The 22,839-nt window shown below is 36.7% G+C and overlaps 9 protein-coding genes across 9 annotated transcripts; 6 read left to right on the top strand and 3 right to left on the bottom strand.

Moving 5' to 3' along the window:
• Window positions 1–60: 60 nt before the first annotated feature.
• Window positions 61–615, bottom strand: HYPBUDRAFT_4549 (uncharacterized protein; the record flags this gene model as incomplete). Its single annotated transcript, XM_020223437.1, has 1 exon — window positions 61–615. One exon carries the CDS (start codon window positions 613–615, stop codon window positions 61–63), a length of 555 nt encoding a protein of 184 aa, XP_020077509.1.
• A 249-nt stretch (window positions 616–864) lies between these two features.
• On the top strand, window positions 865–1,852 carry NAT4 (Nat4p). Its single transcript, XM_020220749.1, has one exon. The coding sequence runs from the start codon at window positions 991–993 to the stop codon at window positions 1,843–1,845; it is 855 nt and encodes a 284-aa protein (XP_020077510.1). The 5' UTR covers window positions 865–990; the 3' UTR covers window positions 1,846–1,852.
• Window positions 1,853–1,878: 26 nt separating this feature from the next.
• On the bottom strand, window positions 1,879–9,512 carry HYPBUDRAFT_151913 (uncharacterized protein). The gene has a single exon (XM_020220750.1). The coding sequence runs from the start codon at window positions 9,413–9,415 to the stop codon at window positions 1,988–1,990; it is 7,428 nt and encodes a 2,475-aa protein (XP_020077511.1). The 5' UTR covers window positions 9,416–9,512; the 3' UTR covers window positions 1,879–1,987.
• A 1,583-nt stretch (window positions 9,513–11,095) lies between these two features.
• RLM1 (Rlm1p) lies at window positions 11,096–12,421 on the top strand. Its single transcript, XM_020220751.1, has one exon. The coding sequence runs from the start codon at window positions 11,584–11,586 to the stop codon at window positions 12,259–12,261; it is 678 nt and encodes a 225-aa protein (XP_020077512.1). The 5' UTR covers window positions 11,096–11,583; the 3' UTR covers window positions 12,262–12,421.
• A 446-nt stretch (window positions 12,422–12,867) lies between these two features.
• On the top strand, window positions 12,868–13,859 carry RPS6A (40S ribosomal protein eS6; the record flags this gene model as incomplete). Its single annotated transcript, XM_020222483.1, has 2 exons — window positions 12,868–12,873; window positions 13,155–13,859. 2 exons carry the CDS (start codon window positions 12,868–12,870, stop codon window positions 13,857–13,859), a joined length of 711 nt encoding a protein of 236 aa, XP_020077513.1.
• A 204-nt stretch (window positions 13,860–14,063) lies between these two features.
• HYPBUDRAFT_155560 (uncharacterized protein) lies at window positions 14,064–15,281 on the bottom strand (the record flags this gene model as incomplete). Its single annotated transcript, XM_020222128.1, has 1 exon — window positions 14,064–15,281. One exon carries the CDS (start codon window positions 15,279–15,281, stop codon window positions 14,064–14,066), a length of 1,218 nt encoding a protein of 405 aa, XP_020077514.1.
• A 450-nt stretch (window positions 15,282–15,731) lies between these two features.
• HYPBUDRAFT_91614 (uncharacterized protein) lies at window positions 15,732–17,936 on the top strand (the record flags this gene model as incomplete). The annotated part of the gene is made up of 1 exon (XM_020223884.1): window positions 15,732–17,936. A coding segment is annotated over one exon (2,205 nt), but the record flags the coding sequence as incomplete, so codon positions are not given.
• Window positions 17,937–19,377: 1,441 nt separating this feature from the next.
• Window positions 19,378–20,675, top strand: HYPBUDRAFT_165211 (Nem1-Spo7 phosphatase catalytic subunit; the record flags this gene model as incomplete). The annotated part of the gene is made up of 1 exon (XM_020222695.1): window positions 19,378–20,675. One exon carries the CDS (start codon window positions 19,378–19,380, stop codon window positions 20,608–20,610), a length of 1,233 nt encoding a protein of 410 aa, XP_020077516.1. The 3' UTR covers window positions 20,611–20,675.
• A 121-nt stretch (window positions 20,676–20,796) lies between these two features.
• HYPBUDRAFT_134557 (uncharacterized protein) lies at window positions 20,797–22,681 on the top strand. Its single transcript, XM_020219544.1, has one exon. It carries the CDS (start codon window positions 20,810–20,812, stop codon window positions 22,649–22,651), a length of 1,842 nt encoding a protein of 613 aa, XP_020077517.1. The 5' UTR covers window positions 20,797–20,809; the 3' UTR covers window positions 22,652–22,681.
• Window positions 22,682–22,839: the final 158 nt, after the last annotated feature.

The following is a 22,839-nucleotide window of genomic DNA, read 5'->3' on the forward strand; positions in this document are numbered from 1 at the left end:
TCTTGCCATCAATCGGTCTTTGGGGTGCGAAACCCGTCCTACGGTGATGGATTCCGCTCATTAACTCCCCAAATCCATTTGCGATATCATCTCCTCCAATTCCTGTTGTTCCATTCTTAAATACTCCTCTAATTCTTCCTCTTCGAGCCTTGCTCTTTCGTCCGCAGCTTGTGTTTCCTGTCGTTCCTTCTCAAGTTCCTCCTCATCGTTAATCAATCGTTCTAAATCAATCTCAAATTTTCTCGCCTCTTCTTCATACTTCCTTTGGTAGTCATCCACATCCTGTAAATCGCCAATCTTCTCTCGATTCATCAGAAGCTTGTCTTCCCGGTGTCTCTCTCTGACTTCCCTCATCTTGTCGTGGCGATTCTTTCGATTGTAAGTACCAATCACTCGACCATCTCGGTTTTGATGGTTCACATGATTGAAACTGCCCCTGGTTATTCCTTTGTCTTGACTTCTTATGGGGGACGACATGGGGTGGAATAAACGATTCGATCTTTGTTGTTGGCGTCTATGAAGGTCATCTATTACATTCACATCATTGTCCTGTTCTTCGTGATCAAATGACGATTCATTCCCTCGTCTAATGGGTGAACTCAAGGGATATCTCATTTCCGTTTTTTGAGCACAACCTGAGGCTATCAAATTCATCAATCCCTCTATTCTAGCTCTGCTGTTGCTTACTCCTTGTCTCTCTCCACTATCCTTTGGTGTGTCGTTTCTGTAAATGCTTTAATTATTCAACTTGATGAACCAGTTCAAGTATATCATCTTATTCTATGATTTTTTTTTTTTTCATCTTTTGACGCGTTTTGCTGCTGTAAATCTTTTTTTTTTTTGACATATCGTCAGACTAAACGGGGTAAATCGATTCTTCATCACAGCATCGAATAGTCACTTCAATCGATAAAGTTCTCTATAAAAGGAACTCAATTGTATTAGCAGCAGTATAATAAATCATATTGACCTTATAACCCTCGGTAAATAATGACCACGGCCGAACCGGAATCAAAGTCAGATGCTCTGTCTATCTTAAGTTTTGATGAAGATGATAACTATGTCATGGAAATTATAGCTGAGAGTGTGGCTAAAATCGTACCTTCAGTGTTCCCGGAAACAATTCAGTTGAATGGGAAGAAATCTTCTCAATTCGAAGAATCTCATAAGCTAAATCGCAAATCGAAAGATCAAGACGAATCCAAAGATAAGTCAATAGAACCAGAAGAACAAGCATATAACAATAAAGATGCCAAAGAGATTGGTGCTACTTCAAAAGATCTAGATGCAACAGTTTCAATTTTCCCGGTTCACGAAATGGACGATGATGTTTTTGAACAAATTTTGGATTTGGTTGACTTAAATCTTGGTTCTTATTATCAGAAACGGTTGGGTAAAAACTGGAAAGACGAAAAAAGAGATGAAATGGAAGAATCTGGCTTGGTTTATGTGATATATACCGATGCCTTGACGAAAAACATAGTTGCATTTACTTCGGTTAAATTGGTCGCAGAACTAGCTGCAAAAGTTCTTTACTTGTACGAAATTCAAATATCCTCTCAATACCAGTCAATTGGGGTTGGATCAAAACTAATTTCGTCATTCCATAAACTTGCAACAAAACTTAATGACTTAGTTGGAGATGCAAAGTACAAATATTCGACTCATTTTAGTAATGAAGGTACCAGTCTAACGGTTTTCAGTGATAATGATCGAGCATTAAATTGGTATTTTAACCTTGGTTATACGTTCACCGATGATTCACCAAGGGACAAATTGCTAAGAAATGAAAAAGTGGTTAAACCTTCTTTCTACTTGTTAACTAGACCCTTGGAGCAAAAATGATGACCTACATATTTATGTTAAACTAATATAGATGTTTTATTACTATGAATACAAGATGCAATTTTATGTTTTTATAATAAATGAATTTGTGTTTGTTTTTTTTTAAGTTTTATGTTCATTTAAATGTGAAAATCAGTCAATATTATTGTTCTAAAACGTTAACATAACCACGACGGCCACCTCTCTTAGTCTTACGGCTTGTAGCAACACTGCTTCCGGATCCATTACCAAGCGATAATAAGTCATCCAACCCTGCAGTAGCTAAATTAGGTACATTGGCCTTTGGCTTTGGTGGAGGAGCATCCAGTTGTAGCCCTGCTGAAGCAGCTGGTGGTTGACCGCCCATTGCACGTCCAATCGGTGGCCCCGATGGTGCTCCTACCGGTGCTCCCGCTGGCGGTCCAGATGGTGGTCCAGATGGCGGTCCAGATGGTGGTCCAGATGGCGGTCCAGATGGCGGTTCAGATGGCACAGAACTTCCTCTTGAGGTTGGACCAGGTGGAACTGCCTTTTTCTTTGGTGGAGGTGGTGGTGCAGCTGGAGCCAACTGTTCTTCAATTGGTCTCGTAGTATCAATGTATCTGCCTAATTTTTCGTCATACTTGAATTTGTTCTTTTCTCCTAATTTAGCCCTAATAGGTTTGTTTTCATCTTTTTTATTTAACCATGGAAACCAACTACCTCCTCCACTAGATGCTGTAGCCCTATCTCTTGCAGCCGCACTGGCCAGTTGTCTGGCTCTATCTGCTTCAATTCTTGCCACTCTGGCTTCCTCTTCTCTCTTCTGTCTTTCTGCTCTCGCAGAAGCATCATCTTCTTCATCTTCATCGTCTTCTGGTACAGGGACATAATCTCTAACAGTGTCATCTTGGACTTCATATTGTTGATACAATGCAGATTGTTGAGACTGTGAAAGTCTTGACGAATATAATCCACCAGGACCACCAATAACCGAATTGGCTCTTGTTGTCAACTCAGGTGAACCTGGAATTGGAAAGTCGTCAAACCCTTGATTAAGGCCAAACCCAGATGGTCTTCTTTCTCCTTGATAGGGATTGAATAAAGCTTCCCTTCCTGGTTGTCCCGGTGAGACCGCAGTATTCAATAATAAAGAAGATCTGGCCCGTGGTGTCTGTATTGGAACGGGTTCAGACTCAGTTGTCACATTTCCTTCCGTCTCAAAACTTTCATCCACGTTAGTGTTTCCAGTATTTCCACTGATAGAAGTTGGAGGCTCAAACCTTGAGGCACCAGAAAAGTTGCCACTTTGAGGAATATTTAGTGCATGGTGATCAGAATTTTCTTCTGGTTGAATTTGATTAGAAAGAGTAGCAGCTTCACCACCGTTTTGTTGTGTGTTCATAGCAGACGGTGGATTCAATGTACTGGAAGCATCTCCCTGGCCGTCATTATTAACCAAAGGTTTCTCATCCTTCTGTTTGTACCCGAATAAATCACCATACGAAACATTATCAACCGGCCCAGTATATAAACTGTTGTTAGAGCTTCCAGCGCTATATTTACTAGCTCCCTTAGTTGAAGAACTATACCTACTTGGTCTTGTCTGTCTATTTGCACCACCTGGTGCATATGGATTAACTTTAGCTTTCGAGCTTCTTAAAGCCGGACCTCGTGGAGGGGGTGGAGCAGCCTTGGAAGGCTGTATAGAGGTACTGGACATCTCTTCTTTATTCACTGATTCTGCCAAACTTGCATCAGGGGCTCTAGTTGACAGTTCTTGAGGATCTTGTTCCGATACAAGTTCCTGGGAAGGTTCTTGTGGTTGCAGAATACGTTGTGGTACTGAAGTCATTTGTGGCACACTTGCTTCTGTTCTTGAACCACTTTCAGATTCTGTATAGAGTTCTTCGTTTGTTTGAGATAGCGGAGCCTGTTCATATGGTGCAGGAATTTCGTGAGCTTCAACTTTCTTTTCATCCAATGTGAAGTCAGTCAAATTGTTCTTAGAATTGCTGAATTGCAGAGCTTCCTTTTCAGGAGATTCTTTAATTGTCTCGGGGATATGCTCTGGCTCCTTCTTTTCCTCGGGAGCATAATCATGGAAACCTCCTCCCAACTTTTTGGGAGTTGATTTGAAATCCAGCGGATAATCCAAACTGATGTCACTTTGGTCTGAGAGATTTCTTTGGTGTTGATGAATGTGCTGACTAGATCCATCATTCTGAATGTCTCCAGACATAATACTACCGATTGAAGGGCGTTTTTGGGAGCCAGAAGGCCCTGTAACTGCAACAGGAGGTGGTATAGTTCCAGGGGTTGGCTGAATACTTATATGAGAAGCAATTGACAGAGTCGACGATTGGGCTGCTTTGTTAGAATACGGATAGCTTCGTGCGGAACCAAGATTCGACTTCTGTGCAACCGGAGAATACTTAGATTGAGCCTTTTTAGGTGGTAATAATCCGTCATTAGTTGAATCATTCAATTGCAAACTATGGGTTGATGCATTGGATGGTTGGTAGCGTGAATTACCTGGTGATGCAAGGGTAGATGAAATTGGTGGAGGAGGTGCTGGGGTTTGTTGAAGATTAGCCAAAGGAGACTGTTGGTGCTGCTCAGAGCGCTGAATTGCCGGTACTGTCTGTTTGGTATAAACGTTTCCAGATGGTGACGGTGAGTACTTAGAAACAGACGCATTCGAAGGGTTAGAAACAATTGGAGGGCGGGACAGCCCTAACAAGCCCCCATAAATCATATCTGTAGAGGAAGATGGTGCTGAACCAGAAGCAAGTCCATCTCTAAAATCATTTACCACACGAGGTGATGTTTGAGGCATGGCTGTTACATCGATAGTAGATGCAGTCCTTGAGACTGATGGACTGAACTTACTAAATGGACCACTTTCATTGCTTTTCGCCTTAGGCTCATCTCCACCTATAAACTTATCAAGTTGGCCCCAAAATTTGTTCAAGTTTACTCTGCTAATCTTATTGTCAAACCACCCACCATCTGGAGTATTTGATTCTGAGATTCTCATTAGTAAAGTCTGAAATTCATGAAACGCAGAAGGTCCAAAGAAATTTGTTTTACCCATAGATTTAAGGTTGGCACCAATAGCATCACAGTATTTTTGAGATTCATTGAACAAACCGTAGTCAGCTAATAACTGTGCATGTCTGAGTTTGAGAATTAATAAATGAGGAAAGCCAGCTGCTGGTACAGAAGCATTAGGAGCGGATTTTAAAGAATATTCATAAATTTCGCTGTATAATGAAGTCAGAGTCTGTGAGCCAACAAAAGTGAAAGCCTTACCATTATTCATGGGAATGTTAGACATTGGAAATCCTGCTAGTATGTAGCACACTTCACTGGCACTGAAATTTTCAATAGAAGACAAGTAGTTACCAAATTCCGATAAAAATTCCAAGCATCTTGATGAACCATTGATATACACCGCAGCGATGATATCCCTATAATTCAATGATGCCCAATCGCCTTCTGAAGGGACATTTCTAAAATCTTCAATAACGCTTTTTGAGTTACCAGCAAATACTTTTAACAAGATTGGTATCAAATGCAAAACCTTATTGGGTGACTTTTGAAATGGGAAAAGATTTCTTGCATAATCAGAAGCAGTCTTAGCAAATTTCTCGGATCCAATAAAACTAGAAATAATTAATGATAATGACCAGTCACCCCTTGACAAAGCAAAGTTCAATGCTGTTTCCGTATTTCCTGACTGTAATAATCCCCATACAGTATTTACCCCAGAATTGTCGAGTCTGTAAGCATTAGCCGTAATATTCAATGAGTGACCGAAGTTATTATCTGCTGGTTGATTATAATCTACGGTGGGATTGATAGCACCACAAACTGACTTGACGAATTCAGAAGAGTGAATATCGCCATCATACTTGATTAAGGACAATAAGACTTCGTTTAACAACAACTCATCTGTTCCAAAGGAGTTTCCTTTGTTTTTAATAACTTCAATATTGGTCTCAATCCATTTTTCAATGTCTTTCTTTTTGGACTTACTCTTGCTCAAAGGGCCAGGGAAAGTAGAGAAAAAATCTTTATTTGGTAAAGCTTCCGAAACTGCTTTGACTTGCAAAGAGCCAACACTATGATCAAATGCATTGCTTGGAGTGCTTGGCACTAGATAAACAATATTTTGAGAAGGTCCCCAATTGAAAATTGGAAATTGTCTACGCAAAAGTGCATTAGGATCTGTAATCTTTGGTGCAGGTGGAGGGGATTGCTTATGATAAATACTTGACTTTGGATTAGAGACACCACGAGATCTATTGATCGGATGCATTACCCCTGCATGATTGTTTGAAGCAGGAGGAATGTTTGGGCTAAACAGCCTTGGTGGAAACCCTTGCACTGGGGGAGGAACTGAACCCTGTAATCCAGGTTGAGGTTGGCCCTCAGGAATGAGCGGAGCATATGGATTGATTTCTTTTCCTTTTCCACCCACTAAAGAGCTAGCTCTCGAATGACCCCGTCTATGGCTATTTGGAGCATAAGGTCCAACATTGGGAACATATGGACTGGTAGCGGAGCCCTTATTTTGAGATCTTGGTACATTTGTATTCAAAGTAGGTTTATTTGGTTGCACCGAAGGAAATGTTTGCGATTGCGACTGGTTTTGGACATTAGGAAAACCAAAGTTATTTCTAGAATGCGCTTGACCAGCAGCAGAAGGTACAACGGCTGGAGGATTGGCAGAAGGGGGAACCATACTTGTTTGGCCCATAGACGGAGATCCAAACTGAGTTTGGCCTGCAGGAGGCGGGGCCATACCTGGTTGTCCCATTGGTGGGGGAATTGTACCTGGTTGTCCCATTGGTGGGGGAATTGTACCTGGTTGTCCCATTGGTTGTCCCATTGGTGGAGGAGGCAATCCACCAGCTGGGGGAACACTACCAATAGGTTGATTGGGAGGAAGGACAGAACCATGTACCTGATTAGGAGCTTGTGGGGGAGGACCCAATTTTGCGTATGGATTGACAGGTGACTTAACCTTTGCACTTAATTGAGGTTTTACTAGACCTGGGGAAGCATTTGAAACTGGTGTTGCAGTTTTAACTGGAGCAGCTGCTCGAGCTGGCCTAGCACCTGCCTTTGGTAATTGCACTGGTAACTCCTCGAAAAAAGCCTTAGGCTTAGACGAAGGGTGAGAAGATGTTGACGAAGATCTCAGGCTATTTCCCGGTCTAGCTGGTGGTGGCATAACAGGAGAGGAATGGTTTGAAGAAATTCTCTGTTTGGGTGGAGGAAGAGAATGACTGGACGAGCTAGCTGAAGGAGCGTATTTGTTTTCATGCCTTGGAGCAGGCTTGATTTTCTGAGTGATTAAAGAATCAGGGAAATCATAAGCATCATTTTTCTTTTTGGAGGCTTCCAAATTCTTAACAAATTGTTGAGAATCGCTTGCTTTTGGAGGCAATTTGTGGCCAGAAGAAACAGAAGGCTTATGAGGAACATAAGAATGATGAGGACCTTTCTTTGGTTGGTAAGAGGTATGTTTAGGAAGTTGTTCTTTTTGAGATACGCTTGATTTTGAACTTGCAGCTGTCAGAGCCAATTGATCTTCATCTAATAAGAGATCATCATCTAATAGAAAATCAAGAGAAGGTTTATCTTTAGAGCCACTCAAAGTTTTATCGAACTTTCTAGTTTCATCTTTTATGAGACCATTGCTATCGGTTCGAGAAATATCTTTTGAAGATTTGATGGTAAACTCATCATTACTGTCAAACAAGTCATTTATACTTTTATCATTGGTGAGGCTCTCTTTTTGTTCAAGGTCTTTATTATCAGTATCAAAATGCTCATTATCCGATTTAGATGCACCCTTAGAGAAGAAAACGTCATCATTATCGTCAGCAAATAAAGCATCCAATTTTTCTTCTGTAAGATCCCCCTTACGTTCATGGCTTTGGGATTCATCTATAACTTCATGTGATTGACCTTGCTCCCATGGTAGTTTATTTTCAGATTCTTGGGCAGATTTTGGTTTTTGCTGGTTATCTTCACCTTCATCCCAAGGCAACTTTACATCGTCACTTTGCTCAAATCCAAGTTCTTGTTTATTTTCTTGTAATGGCGAAAAGTGGGTATCTTTTTGTTGGTCTTCCCAAGGTAATTTTGTTCCCAGCTGATTTGAATTATTTTGGTTCACATCCCAGGGTAAATTTTCATTTTGTTGATCTTCTTCCCAAGGTAAATTTTCATTTTGTTGATTTTCTTCCCAAGGTAAATTTTCATTTTGTTTAGAGTGCTCATTTTCCGAAGGTACACTTTCGTTTTGACTAGGGTGATCGTCATCCCAAGGTAACCGATTTTCTGAGGAGTTTTGTTGAGGTAAATCTTTTTCGGATAATTGTTGAGATTTCTTAAACTTGAGGTCGCCAGTGTCCCAAGGTTGATGTTTTAAATCATCATTATACCAAGGTAAGTCATCTTTTTTAAATTCCTCGAGGCTGGTTTTTGAATCGTCATTAATTAAATGTTCGTCAGGCAAGGAAGGAACTTGATTTTTTTCAAAGGGGAAGCGTTCTTCTTGAGAAATCAGAGGCTGATTCCAAGGAAACTGTGATTCTGCTTCATGAGGCTGTTGATTTTCAGAGTCCCAAGGTAATTGTTGAGATTTTGATGGGTCATCCTTTGATTGATTTACTTCGTTTGATTCATTTCCTTCATTTAATTCATTTGATTCATGTATTTCATTTGATTCCTGTACTTCATTTGATTCATGTATTTCATTTGATTCCTGTACTTCATTTGATTCATGTATTTCATTTGATTCATGTACTTCATTTGATTCATGTTCTGGTCTGCGCTCTTCATCTAGTGCTTTATTTGATTGTGCTTCCTCTTGTTGGTTATGATGTTCATTCAATTGAGGAGGTGTTTCCAGAACTGCATTCAATTGGTTTGAGTCGCTTATATTAAGCACTGAATGAATAGAAGGTTGGGTATCTTCAACTGCAGTTGGTGAGAGTTCCGGAATAGTTTTTTCTTCTTCCGTTAAGTTAGACTCGCCTTCGTCTTCAAATTCCAATTTATGATCTTTGATTGAGTTCTCAAAAGTATTTTGTTCAATCATTTGAGTACGTTGTAAATCTTGTTTATTGAACCGGTTTTCTGATTCGTCGTCATCTTTGGCATCCTTGTCATCTTTGGCATCCTTGTCATCTTTGGCATCCTTGTCATCTTGACGATCCTGGAATTCCTGAGCATGATCTTGTATTTGATCTGCTTCTCCGGATTGACTCGGAATCGAGGTTGAGTTTCTTCTTAATATAGAATCTTCAGTATGATGAGCCGATTGTTGGGCAATTGAAGAAATTGTATCAGCAACAGATAATTTTCTTTTGGGTTCTTCCTTCACATTCTGTACTTTTAAATCCTCATTAGTATTGTATAAAACACTTACTCTTTGATTACTAGTTTTATTATCATTGAGAGGATAGCCTGGATTTAGATTCGAAGTAGAAGAAGCAGAAGATGATTGATCAGATGATTTTGAAGTTTCAACTGTTTGCTTAACCAAGTTCTGACTTCTTCTTTTATTTTTATTATTTCTTTTGGGAGGCATGTCCGCTTTGATCTTTTAGTTGACTGACCAGTCCGAAACGTTCAAATCAACAGGATTTAAACGTTCAATCAATGAATTGATCACACTAATGTAAATGATTACCTTAGACGCCGTTGATTTTCATCTTTCGCTGGAGATTTTAAAGTGAGCGTGTTCTTGTTGATTGCTTGGTGTATGGGTCTACTTTGCTTTAATTTCGATTTCAATCTGTGTCACGTGACTGGTGATCCCACCACTTACATTCAGTCAACTCCTTCGCCCCCGGTATACCGTATACGGTATAGTTATGGTCTAGTCACTGCTTCACAGGGTGGACAATAGAGCCGTAGTGAATAATTCGAAAGTTTTCAAAGCCCCGGTAAATTTTGCAGTTTTCTCGCGAAATTTGGCTAAGATTGGATGAATTGACTGCTAACTGCCAAAGCTCAAAGCATTTCAAGCTAAATATCGTCCGGTAATACGGTATCTATTGGTATAATATCCGTTGAATAGTATCCATTGAATAGTATCCATTGGATAGTATCCATTGGATAGTAACTGTTGGTATAGTTTTTGGTATAGTATCTACTAGCATAATATTCTACTGATATCCTGTTATCTACTGATAGCACTACTATCTTAACATCTATTGATAAAGTCATACATCAATATACTATATTCCTACTGATTGTCACCACTGACTCATTGCTACGTAGTATGAAACCCTGTCTACTGATATAGCACGGACTGGCAGTTACAGTATACCTACTACTGAGTGCTTCTATAAATAGTTCCCCAGTGCCTGAGGTTAAACACAAATGTGCGCAACGGTTTAGTTAGGGTTAATCTATTTATATATATGTGAAAGAAGCATTTCATTGATGAGTTGATGTTGACATTGACTTTCTTCTATACTAAATCACCTTTACCAACCAGATCGTTTAAACCATACTGCAACCCCGTCAATTGACAGGATAATCCCAGATAGAAATCCGTACATCAGTCTCTCTCTCTCTTAGTAATTTTGTTTCATTTATTCTCTGCTGCTTTTTTTTTTTTTTTTTTTTTTTTTTTTTTTTTTTATTTTTTTTTTTTTTTTTTTTTTTAATATTAAAGTTTCTGGTGTTATTTTTCTCTCTTCAGCATTCACTTTCTCTTGTTTTTTGAAGTAGTTTTCCAATAATCCATCTTCTTTGCAGTTATCAATTCCAAGAACAAGTTAAGAAGAAGAATCGATAGCCATGGGTAGAAGAAAGATTGAGATTCAACCACTCACGGATGATAGAAATAGAACCGTTACATTTGTTAAACGGAAAGCTGGTTTATTTAAAAAAGCTCATGAATTAGCCGTATTATGTCAAGTTGATTTGGCAGTTATAATAATAGGTAACAATAATAAGTTGTATGAATTCAGTTCGGTTGATACCAAAGAATTAATTAAAGCATATCAAGAGGTTGATTCCCCCCATGAATCTAAATCACCGGAAAATTATGGGAAGTATAAGAAAAAAAGATATTTGACAAAACATAAGAATACTGGGAATATTCATGAAGATATATCACTTGATGAAGATAATTTAGATAGTGATTATGAATCGGATGTTTCCGAACCAAACTCAAAACGTCAAAAGAGAAATCGTGGTAAAAATGAAAGCAAACCAAGTATATATAATAATAAAAGATCAACCCCTAATCTTGGATTTAATACTGATCTTGATAGTACTAATGGCTCTCATACTAGAGATAATTCACTTTCTTCAACCAACCATCAAAGACCAGTATTAAGAGTACAAATTCCAACGGATGCTAAAAGTAATAATAATGATTCGGCCAAAACCATTACCGCAATTGAAAGTAATATTGATCCCAGAAATAAGAAATATAATCCAACAAATAACTCGAATAATAAAAATAAAATGAAACCTGACATTGACCAAAACTCAAATTCTGATTCTCAACCAAATTCTTCTTCAAGTATTAATCAAAATAATTCAAATAATTCAAATAATTCAAATAGTATTGGTGGTAACGTTCCAACCATAAATACTCCCAAATATTCAAGTTTTAATACTTTTAGAAGTCCCGATTCAAGAAAACCAATCACTCAATTACCTTTACCAATTCATAATAAATCCAGAACCTCAAGTCCTTCAAGTGCTACTGCTCCTCCATTACCAATAAGTGGAGGAATGACTTCTTTTTTCAATTCTTTACCCCAGCCCTCTCCTTCAACTCAATATGGTCCTTCCGGTTCAATGTTACCCACCCCAGTACTAAATCAAGTTTTCAATCAACAATATAATCAATCCCATCATAATAATGATCAAGACGGTCATCAACAACAAAACTCAAAATTAAGACCTCCCTATTACAATGGGGTCATCAACCCTGATCAACAACAAAATCAAAATCAAAATCAAAACCAAAATCAAAATCAACAAAATCAACAACAACATCAACAACATCAACAAACCCCAGGCCCGGTCAGTGGCCCAGTGTCCGGTTTACCCTCTCGTTATGTGAACGATATGTTTCCTTCCCCTTCAAACTTCTATGCTCCTCAAGAATGGCCCAGTGGAGTTGGAATGACTCCAATTCACGCTAATGTCCCCCAATACTTTATGAACATGCTACCTTCGGCTGGTCCAGTCCCCCCAAATGGCGCAAGACTACAGCAAGTGCCTGAACAAGCCCAGCAATCACAACAAAATCAACAAAACCAAAACATACCGCCTAATCAACAAGGTATGGGTTCTCCTTTACAATACATGGGGCCCTTTAACACTTCAATGGGTGGCCAAGGTAATAACTACAACAACTCCAACAACCCCAATACGAATGGCAATGATAAACGGTTCAATAAGTAATCTGAAATAGAATAAGAACACTTGAAGTTAAAAAAATCGAAAAAAAAAACAAAAAAAAAAGAATATATATATATATATTTACATAATACACCTTTACAAGGTACTAGTTAGAGTATTTGTATAATTACGCTTGAGTATAAAGACATTCAATTCAATCGCCAATAGCCTACTTGTACTTGCAACTGCAAAAAGGATGCAAATTAATTAACTGGGTCTGCATGATTGTCAATTCTTGAATTTTGCGTTGGCACTAGGGCTGGCGCCCTCATCAACCCACTCATCGCACGTGATCTCAGCGTTTGCTGAAATCTCCTGGAAATTCGCAAGGAAAGTGTCTGTGTGCAGGATCCCAGTTATAGTTTTCAACATTGTGACTTTTTTTTCTTTTTCACCTACGATTTTTTTTTGTTTTGTTAGCGCGCAGTCTTCAAAAAATTTGTAAGTAAATTTTTTTTTTTTTTTTTTCATTGAGTAGTTCCAAAACTAGGTCTTGAGATTTTCAAGTTTTCAATTTTTTCTAAGAGAAAATTTTTTATAATAGGATTTTTTTATATTTCTGTTATTTCTCTCTTACCATATAGAAAGGCATAGGTTAACCAGTTCAAGATGAAGGTATGTCCTTACCAATGAATACTTTAGAAGATGAATCAAAGAGAATGGCGATATGCAAGAGTTGATGAAGAAGAATCGAAGGGAATCGTTGAAGAAAGTTGAAGATGAGTGAAAATTTAGTCGAAGACGTTACCAGTAGTGATTGGTAAATCAGGAAGAAGATGAATTAATGGAGAAGAGGTCGAGGAAGTGGATGGAGCTGTCTGATGAAACGGATGAAGAAGGGAAGATTTTGATTCATGTATTTGATTTAACAATATATACTAACATTTGTTTTTTAGTTAAATATTTCTTATCCAGCCAACGGTACTCACAAGAGTATTGAAATCGATGATGATCACAAATTACGTGCTTTCTACGAAAAACGTATGGGTCAAGAAGTTGAAGGTGACTCTGTCGGTGATGAATTCAAAGGTTACATTTTCAAAATCACCGGTGGTAACGATAAACAAGGTTTCCCAATGAAACAAGGTGTTATGCACCCAACCAGAGTTAGATTATTATTAGCTAAAGGTCACTCTTGTTACAGACCAAGAAGAACTGGTGAAAGAAAGAGAAAATCTGTCAGAGGTTGTATTGTTAACCAAGATTTATCTGCTTTATCTTTAGCTATTGTTAAACAAGGTGATGCTGATATTGAAGGTTTAACCGATAACACTTTACCAAAAAGATTAGGTCCAAAGAGAGCTAACCACATTAGAAAATTCTTCGGTTTAACTAAAGAAGATGACGTTAGACAATTCGTTGTTAGACGTGAAATTGTTAAAGGTGACAAAACTTACACCAAAGCTCCAAAAATTCAACGTTTAGTTACTCCTCAAGCTTTACAAAGAAAGAGAGCTTTGAAATCCCAAAAAATCAAGAACGCTCAACAACAAAGAGATGCTGCTGCTGAATACGCTCAATTATTAGCTCAACGTTTACACGAACGTAAAGCTGAAAAAGCTGAAATCAAAAAGAGAAGAGCTTCTTCTTTAAAAGCTTAAGTAACTTTTAAATAATCATAATAAAAAAACTTACTCCCTTTTTAATTTAGCTTGAATATATATTATCGAAAAGAAAAAAAAAAGCTTTTTTCATTGTAATATATTTTTGTATTGGTACTTTTCGATTTATATATTCTTTCATACTCCGGTTATATTTTTTGTTTAATTAGTTTATTTAATATAAAAAATATGTTTTATACAATTCTATGTAATATGTTGTCGTTTATCGGTCTCAACTTCTTCCCCAGTTCTTTTCTTTGCTAATCTCTTGATGTTTTCATAAACTTGATCATTAGTTAAATTCGATTCATGTAGGAAATTCTTTTTAATAAAATTGTTTTGTTGTTCCTCATACCTTGGGTCTCGTAATTTTGTCCTCAAATGATTATCAAATTCATCTTCTGGTACAAGTTCATTTGTTAAAGGGCATCTTATCATTTTGTTTGAAATGTTGGTTTTCCGATTCTTTAATCTTGATTCACCAGCAGCTTTAATTTTCATTCCCTTTGGCACTGGAGTTGCTTCTTTTGGAGTTGCCTCCTTTGATGTCACTTGTTCTGATGAAATGTCTTTTGATTTTGGCGTAACTTCCTTTGGTTTCTTAATAACCGGTTTTACTTTTTGTAATTCCATCTCTTTATTTTTGGCCTGTAAAGATCTATAAATTAAATCTTCCCGAGATAATGGTGTTGATAGTTCTGTAACCTCATCAATGGCATCAAAGTAAACTTTCCCAACAATACGAAAATCTTGCCAATCGATAGAAGCAAATTGTATTTGTCTTTCTTGCTTTTGATTATTGGCATCTTTGATTCTATCTTTATGCTGCTTCTTATATTGAGCTCTAGCATATGCATTATCGAATAACTTGTCCGATTCTTTCAATCTTGTCATTAGATCACCCAGAAGTTCGGGGCTCTCGTACAATTGTATCAACTTTTGATACTGTTTAACTAGATTTTTATATAATGGATGAAATGAATGTGCCTCTTTCAAAAACTCAAACTGGTGTTTATTTCCCTTCCCCGTTTGATACCTTAGAAGTGCCGGCCCATAACCACTATTCCTAGCACTAAATAAAGCGGTTAGTTTTATTATATCAAGGTCTAATGCTGATATTGGGGGTAGCTCCGTCAAGAATTCTAAATCAATGGGTTTAGGTATTTCAGCTACTGGTCTCTCTTCAACACTTGTGTTTTCTGTTTCGGCCTTCTTCTGATCTTCACCGCCACTTAGCTTCCACCTGTAATAAGGGTTGTATTCATTTTCATCTTTCAAAAATGCAAATTGGCCATTTTCATCACTGTTTTTCAATCGATCTTCAAATGTTTCTCCATTCTTCAAGACATACCCAGCAGTTTTGTCTATAGTTTCTTTAATCTTCTCAGGAGGAATCGGTATTCCCTCCACAAAATCTACCATGCTATTGTACTTCTGAATTAACTATTTGATCCTTGGTGGTGTGATGATGGTTCGTACCATCGTTTCTTCTATGCGATGGATTTACAATCAAAGGAAAAAAAGGCTGTCGCAAGTAAAACTTAACAAAGAGAAAAAAAAAAAAGTAGTACTGCACTCTTTGTCTATTTAAACCTTTGTTAAAAGTCTTTATATTAGACCCCGTACTAATTTGAGTTCCTTGTGTATATAAGATAAGACCTTGCTGAAAAGGTGCTCGATTCATAAAAAGTGGTCCACTTTAGAATGTCTCAAGATAATCCAGAGATCATTAGCAGACGTAAAAGCGGAATTTACAAAGTTGAAGATGACAAAGTATCAGCATTTGAATCAGATAATGGAATTCTGTTAAATAAAACAAGAGCGCTGTCAAATGCATACGAGTCCAGTGCTAGTAGTGAAGAGGGAAACACTAGTAGCGAAGACTCTGAAGGAGACCCTCTTACAAATGATCTCGAGCAAATTGGGAAATTGAATTTGAATAACATATCAAGCTATCTAACTACCAATAGTTTACCAAATCTACCAAATTTACCTAATTTACCCAATATAAGAAACATTGACTTAAAGAACAACTTGCCTAATTTCCAGGAGATTTCCAATGACATATCCCGCTATATTTCCTATTATGTTACTAGTTCCGATCTGGTTAATGATGAAGAAGGTAGTCAGGCCCAACTTGATGAAGAACAGCCGGAATACCAGCAAAGGATAATTAACTCTGTGAAGACAGCTATATCTACAAGAATCCAAATGACCAAGTTTCTAAATGATTTGAATTTAGGACATTCACTTTCTACTGCGATTGATCGTTTACAACCAGTGAAAAGTATTATTCATGAAAGTATAGTGTTACCGGTGGAAGATACTAGTGATTTTGAAGATGACGAATATCATGATGTTAAGAAAGAAATCAATTCGACTGAGCCGGTAGGGGTTGACTCAATTGTTCACACGCAACAACCGTTAATCAATGAGATTGTTATACCGGAAGAAAATAGTGAACCACATCATCATCATCATCACCATCATCATCATCATAAGCGAAGAAAGAAGAGAGATTATACCTACTCTGACGAGTACGATAGCTCTAATCAAACCGGAAGTGATTTAGATAACATAGAAGGACTTACGATGGAAGAAACCATATCATTAACGCATCTTGACTCATTGGATGATTTTTATAAAGAGGACTTATTAAGGCAAAAAATACAAAAGATTCAAACTCTGAATAATTTAAATCAGTTACAGAAGAATAAATTAGTTACTCGATTAATGATGGGGAATTATTATAAATTGATCAATGATAAATTAGCCAAAGATAACCTTCAATTACTACCGAAACATAGCAAAGAGAAGTTAGTTATTGAAGATAAAGAAGAGGAAGAAGAAGAACCTGTTGAAGAAGTCAAGCCAATGGATGATGTAATTGAAGAGGAGGAAGAATCTGAGGATGAGGTTATATTAACCGAATCAGATCAAATAGCATCGTATTTTGATCCACCTACTAATTCAATAATGGGATGTCAACATTATCAAACCAATTGTAAGATTGAATGTCCCAAATGTTATAAATGGTTTGCGTGTCGATTTTGTCACGATAATGAAATTAGTGATCATAAATTGATAAGATCAGAAGTTAAACATATATTATGTATGTTTTGCAATACTCCACAAATTCCAGAAAGTAATTATTGTATTAATTGTGAAAATGAATTAGCCAATTATTTTTGTTCAATATGCGTGTTGTACGATAATGATATTACCAAAGATATATATCACTGTGACAAATGTGGAATTTGCCGATTAGGATTAGGATTGGGTAAAGATTATTTCCATTGTGATAAATGTAATATATGTTTATCAATTGATTTGAAAGAACGACATAAATGTTTAACCAATACTACTCATTGTAATTGTCCAGTTTGCAATGAGTATTTATTTACATCAGTGAACAAAGTTGTCTTTATGAAATGTGGACATTCAATTCATCAAAATTGTTATGACGAATTAAGTAAACATTCATATAAATGTCCAATTTGTAAAAAAACTGTTGTTAATGTTGAAACCCAATTCAGAATATTGGATCAAGAAATTAGACAATCACCTTTACCATTACCTTATAATTTATGGAGATGTATCATAAGTTGTAATGATTGCAAAGGAAAATCAAATACTTCCTACCATGTTCTTGGTTTAAAATGTAAATATTGTCATAGTTATAATACCAATCAAATAAAATTAATTAAACCAGAAGATGAAGAAGAAGATCAATTACTTGAAAATAAAACTATATTAAATGAATTACCCAATCTTGAAACCGATAATAGAATTAATTCAATGAGATTAATTAAAACAAGTTTACTGGATAATTTTAGAATCGATGATCAGCAAGAAATAATTTCCGGTCCTGCTGATGATGAATTACTGGACGATGAATTCAATCATGATAATCCTCAAAATATAGTCAATTTTAAAAGATTAACCAATGCAATTGTCACTAATTTACAAAACGTCGGTGGCTCCTCTAGCCAGTCTCCTCCTCAATCAGAAAAATACCAACCCCAAATTACTTCGTATATTAGATCCATACTACAGAACTTCATTAATAACGCTACCAATGATATGAATAATAGTGACCTCGAAATGAAACACTCCAACTCCTCTAACGAAAGTCTCGATAACATCGGTGGATTTTAGTCCTACCAGCATGACTGCAAATTCTTTTGTTGGATTGTTGAACTAATTTCATTACTCTAATCGGAATCGTTTCGCAACATCGTCGTTTTGCGGTCTTTCCCGCCCAACAAACAACTATAGGGCAATCTACATTATTGAATAGTAAGACAAGTATCAATATATAGTACTAGTCTCTCGAATGACTACAGCAACCGAAGTCCCCACTCTATCATATGATAATATCGTAGCTAGTATCTACTCCCGTATTCAATACCCACCAGTACTCACCGGTATAACCCACCAGTACTCACCGGTATAACCCACCAGTATCACCATTCAACCATTACACATCAATCAACTACTCATAGTAGAGCATTCACTCTTCGCTTCAATCTATTGCCCTTAGGAGAGTATTCCCAGTAGAATAGTAGAAGTAGAGAACATGTGGTCGTAAACGTGCAAGCAGCACCCGTACACCGGGTACGACCCCTCCGCCAGCCGGGCGAAAACCGGTCTTTCCGGGGTCTTCACGGGGCCACTGCCCCCGGTGCTTACTGTGGAGATCACCCCGATCTGCGCAGACTTCCGAGAACAACTGCGTCATCCCACCGAGGGTGGCCCCAACGTTCTTCCTTCTTGATCTTCTTGTTCATCATCTTCTTGTCAACTTCATCTTCTTGATCTACTCCTTCTTCTTGATCAACTTCATCTTCTTGATCAACTTCTGCTTCTTGATCTTTATCTTCAATCCTCCGCAGTCGTCCCGGTGTCACTTGAAGCACTTTGCTACGCGTTCCCTTTGCACAGATCAGTTAGCCGCTCTATCCCCAGTGGTGCTTTCCTTAGGCTCCCGTTATTCCTGCTAGTGCAATTCCTGCTAGTTCTACCCTGCCTAACCACCCATTGTTACATTGCCGTGTTATCAATAGAGTGACTGACTCCCATAAGACTAATTTGTGGTTCTCCCGAGACTTGCCTCTACCTTTCACGTGAGGTTTTCGTACTCGGTTCGTTTCAACGGCTTTTTTAAAGCGATAGCAAAACCTCTTGTGGTTGCTATTCGAGGCTCGCTGCTTAACCTTTCCATCGTCTATCATTGGCACTCGCTAATTCACCTGGTGAAAGTATAGACGTAGTAAAAATAGAACAAAGCAGCACCAAAAAAAAAAAAAAACATACCAAAGACCCAATTTTTTAAGGAAAGGAAAAAAAAACCCTAACCGCTGAATCCAACAGCAAAGAAATACAACAAATCACCTAGACAAATACAACAAAATATTGATTAAGTACGTTAGTGTTGAAATTTACTTCCACATATTATGTTTGATCTTTGAAAAAGATACAATTCTTGTAAATACGATTGCATACATTTTAGATAATCATGAATTCACTTAAGATCTTAGTAAATTCATTTGATAATCTATATCCCAATAGTCAAAAATATGAAATACCTCTGGTTGAATTGAATTCAACTCATGAATATAATGAGGAAGATCATTCAATTGATTTAACTATAAATAATGAACAAACTAATGACGATAACGAAACTAATGAAAGAGAAGATATAAAAGAAGAAACACCAATAGCTGAAGAAATTCCAAGTAAATTACCAAATAAAAGTACCTGGTTTAATATTTTATCAAGTATAATATTATTCATACCCAATTATTTCATTGTTAAGCCCTTGTTATTTTTCTGGCTCTTGGTAACTTTCCCATTTACATATTTTTTCAATGATACTTCATCTTCTGATTTACTTAGTGAAACACCTCAACAACACGATGAAATTATCAATGAAAAAACTGAGTTATTGAAACATGAAAATATAATCTCCAATACTATCAAATCACCTACTGCATCTTCAAAATATATCATCCCTCCCCCTCAAAGATTATTCCCCCTTTCAAGAAATCCGGGTAAAAAAAGAAAAAGAAAAACTTTGATTTTGGATTTGGATGAAACCTTGATTCATTCTCTATCAAGAGGTTCTCCTCGTTCCTTTAATAACGGTTCTTCTCATATGATTGAAGTCAAATTAAATAATATTTCAACATTATATTATGTTCATAAAAGACCTTACTGTGATTTTTTCTTAAAAGAAATTGCTAAATGGTTTGAATTACAAATCTTCACCGCAAGTGTTCAAGAATACGCTGATCCAATTATTGATTGGCTAGAAAGTGAAATTATTAATTATGTGCATCCTCTCGAAGGTAGTCGAAATGATCGTAAAAATAAAAAAATTGACAAATATAATCAATTGGATCAAAGATATCTTAATCCTTATGATTCTAAAAAAGATGCTAATCAAAAAGTTTTCACAAAAAGATATTATAGAAATGATTGTACTTATAGAAAAGGTGTTGGTTATATAAAAGATCTTTCCCGTTTTTTCACTCGTGATGATGACTTGAAAAATGTCGTTATTCTTGATAACTCCCCTATCAGTTATGCTCTACATGAAGATAATGCAGTGATGATTGAAGGTTGGATCAACGATCAAAGTGATCGTGATTTACTCAATTTATTACCAATGCTTCACAGTTTGAGTCTATGTATCGATGTGAGATTTATCTTGGGTTTAAGAAGTGGCGAAAAGGCTTTTGAAAACTAATGTCTACAAGAAATTTCAAAATTTCATAATAAAAAAATAGTCAATGGACAATTCTGTAATCTTATTACTATTAGATAGATATTAATGTTAATGCTTTATTTATTTCTTTGGAAAAAAAAACGTAATTTGGTGTGCGCTTCAATTTATAAATTTTCACCAATCTTAGGAAGCCCTCTAGCTAATCTACTCGGTACGAACGATGTCTGATCCTATATCTTCTCTTGGGAACTTCCAATCGCTATCAAAGGGCTCACTTATCAGTAACTTGAATGAACTAGGCACCCAATTAAGAGATGCAAATGTGCGTTCGTCAGCTTATCAATTCATTCCAACTTTGATCCAAATCACTAATGAATCTTATAAAAATTTCAAAGAAACTAATGATCCAGCTATTTTGTTAGAAGCATTCAGGGTATTCGTGAACTTAACTGCTGATAACGACTCGAATCGTGATTTTCTAGCCACTCTTCAGACCGATGACTTGTCTAAGTTTTGGCAAAATATAGTTGGATCGTTCGATCTGGTGGTTGATGATCTGTTGTGTCAACGTATAATGCTTTTCTTACCTCAATTTATCCACTCTACTGAAAAGCTGGATGAATTTTTGAAATTCTTCGGTCATATTGGATTAACCAATGGTCTAATCAATTACCTCAACTACTCAAACGATCAACAGTTTGAAGATATAGAAGATATGTATGATCATTTTATTAGCATTTTGGAAGTCTTATCAAATGCTTCCTCGGTTATAAAACCTAATGAATTTTATGGGAAAGATCAAGAGTTGGCTCAACTACTTATAATTTTACAGACTTGCTCCAAACTACTTCAACCGTTCAACCATCCAGAACAGGAGGCTCCGGAGGCGTTTGGAGAGGTGTTAGATTATCTTTCAAAACTCTGTTATAACATCACTTTACTCGATGACTCTCAAGCCTTCAGAGATTCTAATGTTCACGAAATATTACTCAATTTATTGCAGTTATTACCTAAAGATGGTGCTGAAAATATCACTACAATTAAAAGAAGATTTTTTTCAACCAGTGGTAATATAACTTCTATGCCCAGTTATAATAACGAAAAAGATATTCGCTTAAACTTATCAATAATATTATCAACTTATGATAAATTTGAATCTTCTAAATCGGATTCATATACTGCATCAGCTGCGGCCATAGGATTGGGTAACTTCATTATAAGTAAAGAAAATCAAACAGTGGTTCTAAACTCTATCACTGACTTAACTGAGTTTTTAATCCTGTTCTTCAATATCGGATTCATCGATTTAATTCAGTATCAGGCATTACACTTATTATCGAACTTAACTAACGATAGAGTCTCGTATATTATCTTGACAAATCTGACAATTCATGAGAGGTTATTACAATTTACTAAAGTCATCATAGATAATTCAAAATATTATAAAGAGGTGAGCCAAATATATTTCAAGTTTCTCAAGAAACTAATCAGGTGGGGGTTCATTGAATCTTCTACACAAGGACAGCTTAACATATATGACTTTGTTGCAATTTGGCAATACCTCAACAACAACGAAACTAAATCTGAGGTTTCAGAGATTTATTTCCTTTTGTTGCAAGGGCTTTTGAAAGACATCTCTCTTTTCAAAGATTCAAATTTGACAAGAGACAACTACAGTTTCTTTGGCGAACTCTTAAGAAATGCAATCACCGATACAAATGCTAATTCAAATGTCTCGATAACTTTTATTCTAGAAAAATTGAAAACTATTGGAATCGCTCTACAAAATTTCATCAAAAATAACGTGACTCCAGATGTCTTGATCGCACTCATCTTTAACCAAGATTCAGAACTTTTCCAAACTAACTTCTTGCAACCTTTAACTAGATTTTTCACCAATCTAAGTGACTTCTTGAAATCACAAAACTTCGATGATTTCCAATCAAAAGCATTACTAAACAATTCAAAATTCGTGGCTGCCACGTCGATCACCTTCCTTGAACCATTCTCAAACTCCTCAGACTCTTTAGAAGTGTGCAAAACCATTGTAAGTATAGACTAAGCAGTATATAGATTCAATATAAAAACTTGCAAAACCTATTCAACAGTAATTCCGCACTGAAAAATGCCCAACCGTTCCGCATCAGGAACTTGATTCCTCGCGGCAGTGGACGGTCCCAAAAACGGCAAAAAATGGATTGAGCCTCACAAGTCGAATTTTGGAGCCATTTTTCACTGGTATATAAGGTG

Source organism: Hyphopichia burtonii, assembly GCF_001661395.1.
Source record: "Hyphopichia burtonii NRRL Y-1933 unplaced genomic scaffold HYPBUscaffold_2, whole genome shotgun sequence".
Classification (NCBI taxonomy): domain Eukaryota; kingdom Fungi; phylum Ascomycota; class Pichiomycetes; order Serinales; family Debaryomycetaceae; genus Hyphopichia; species Hyphopichia burtonii.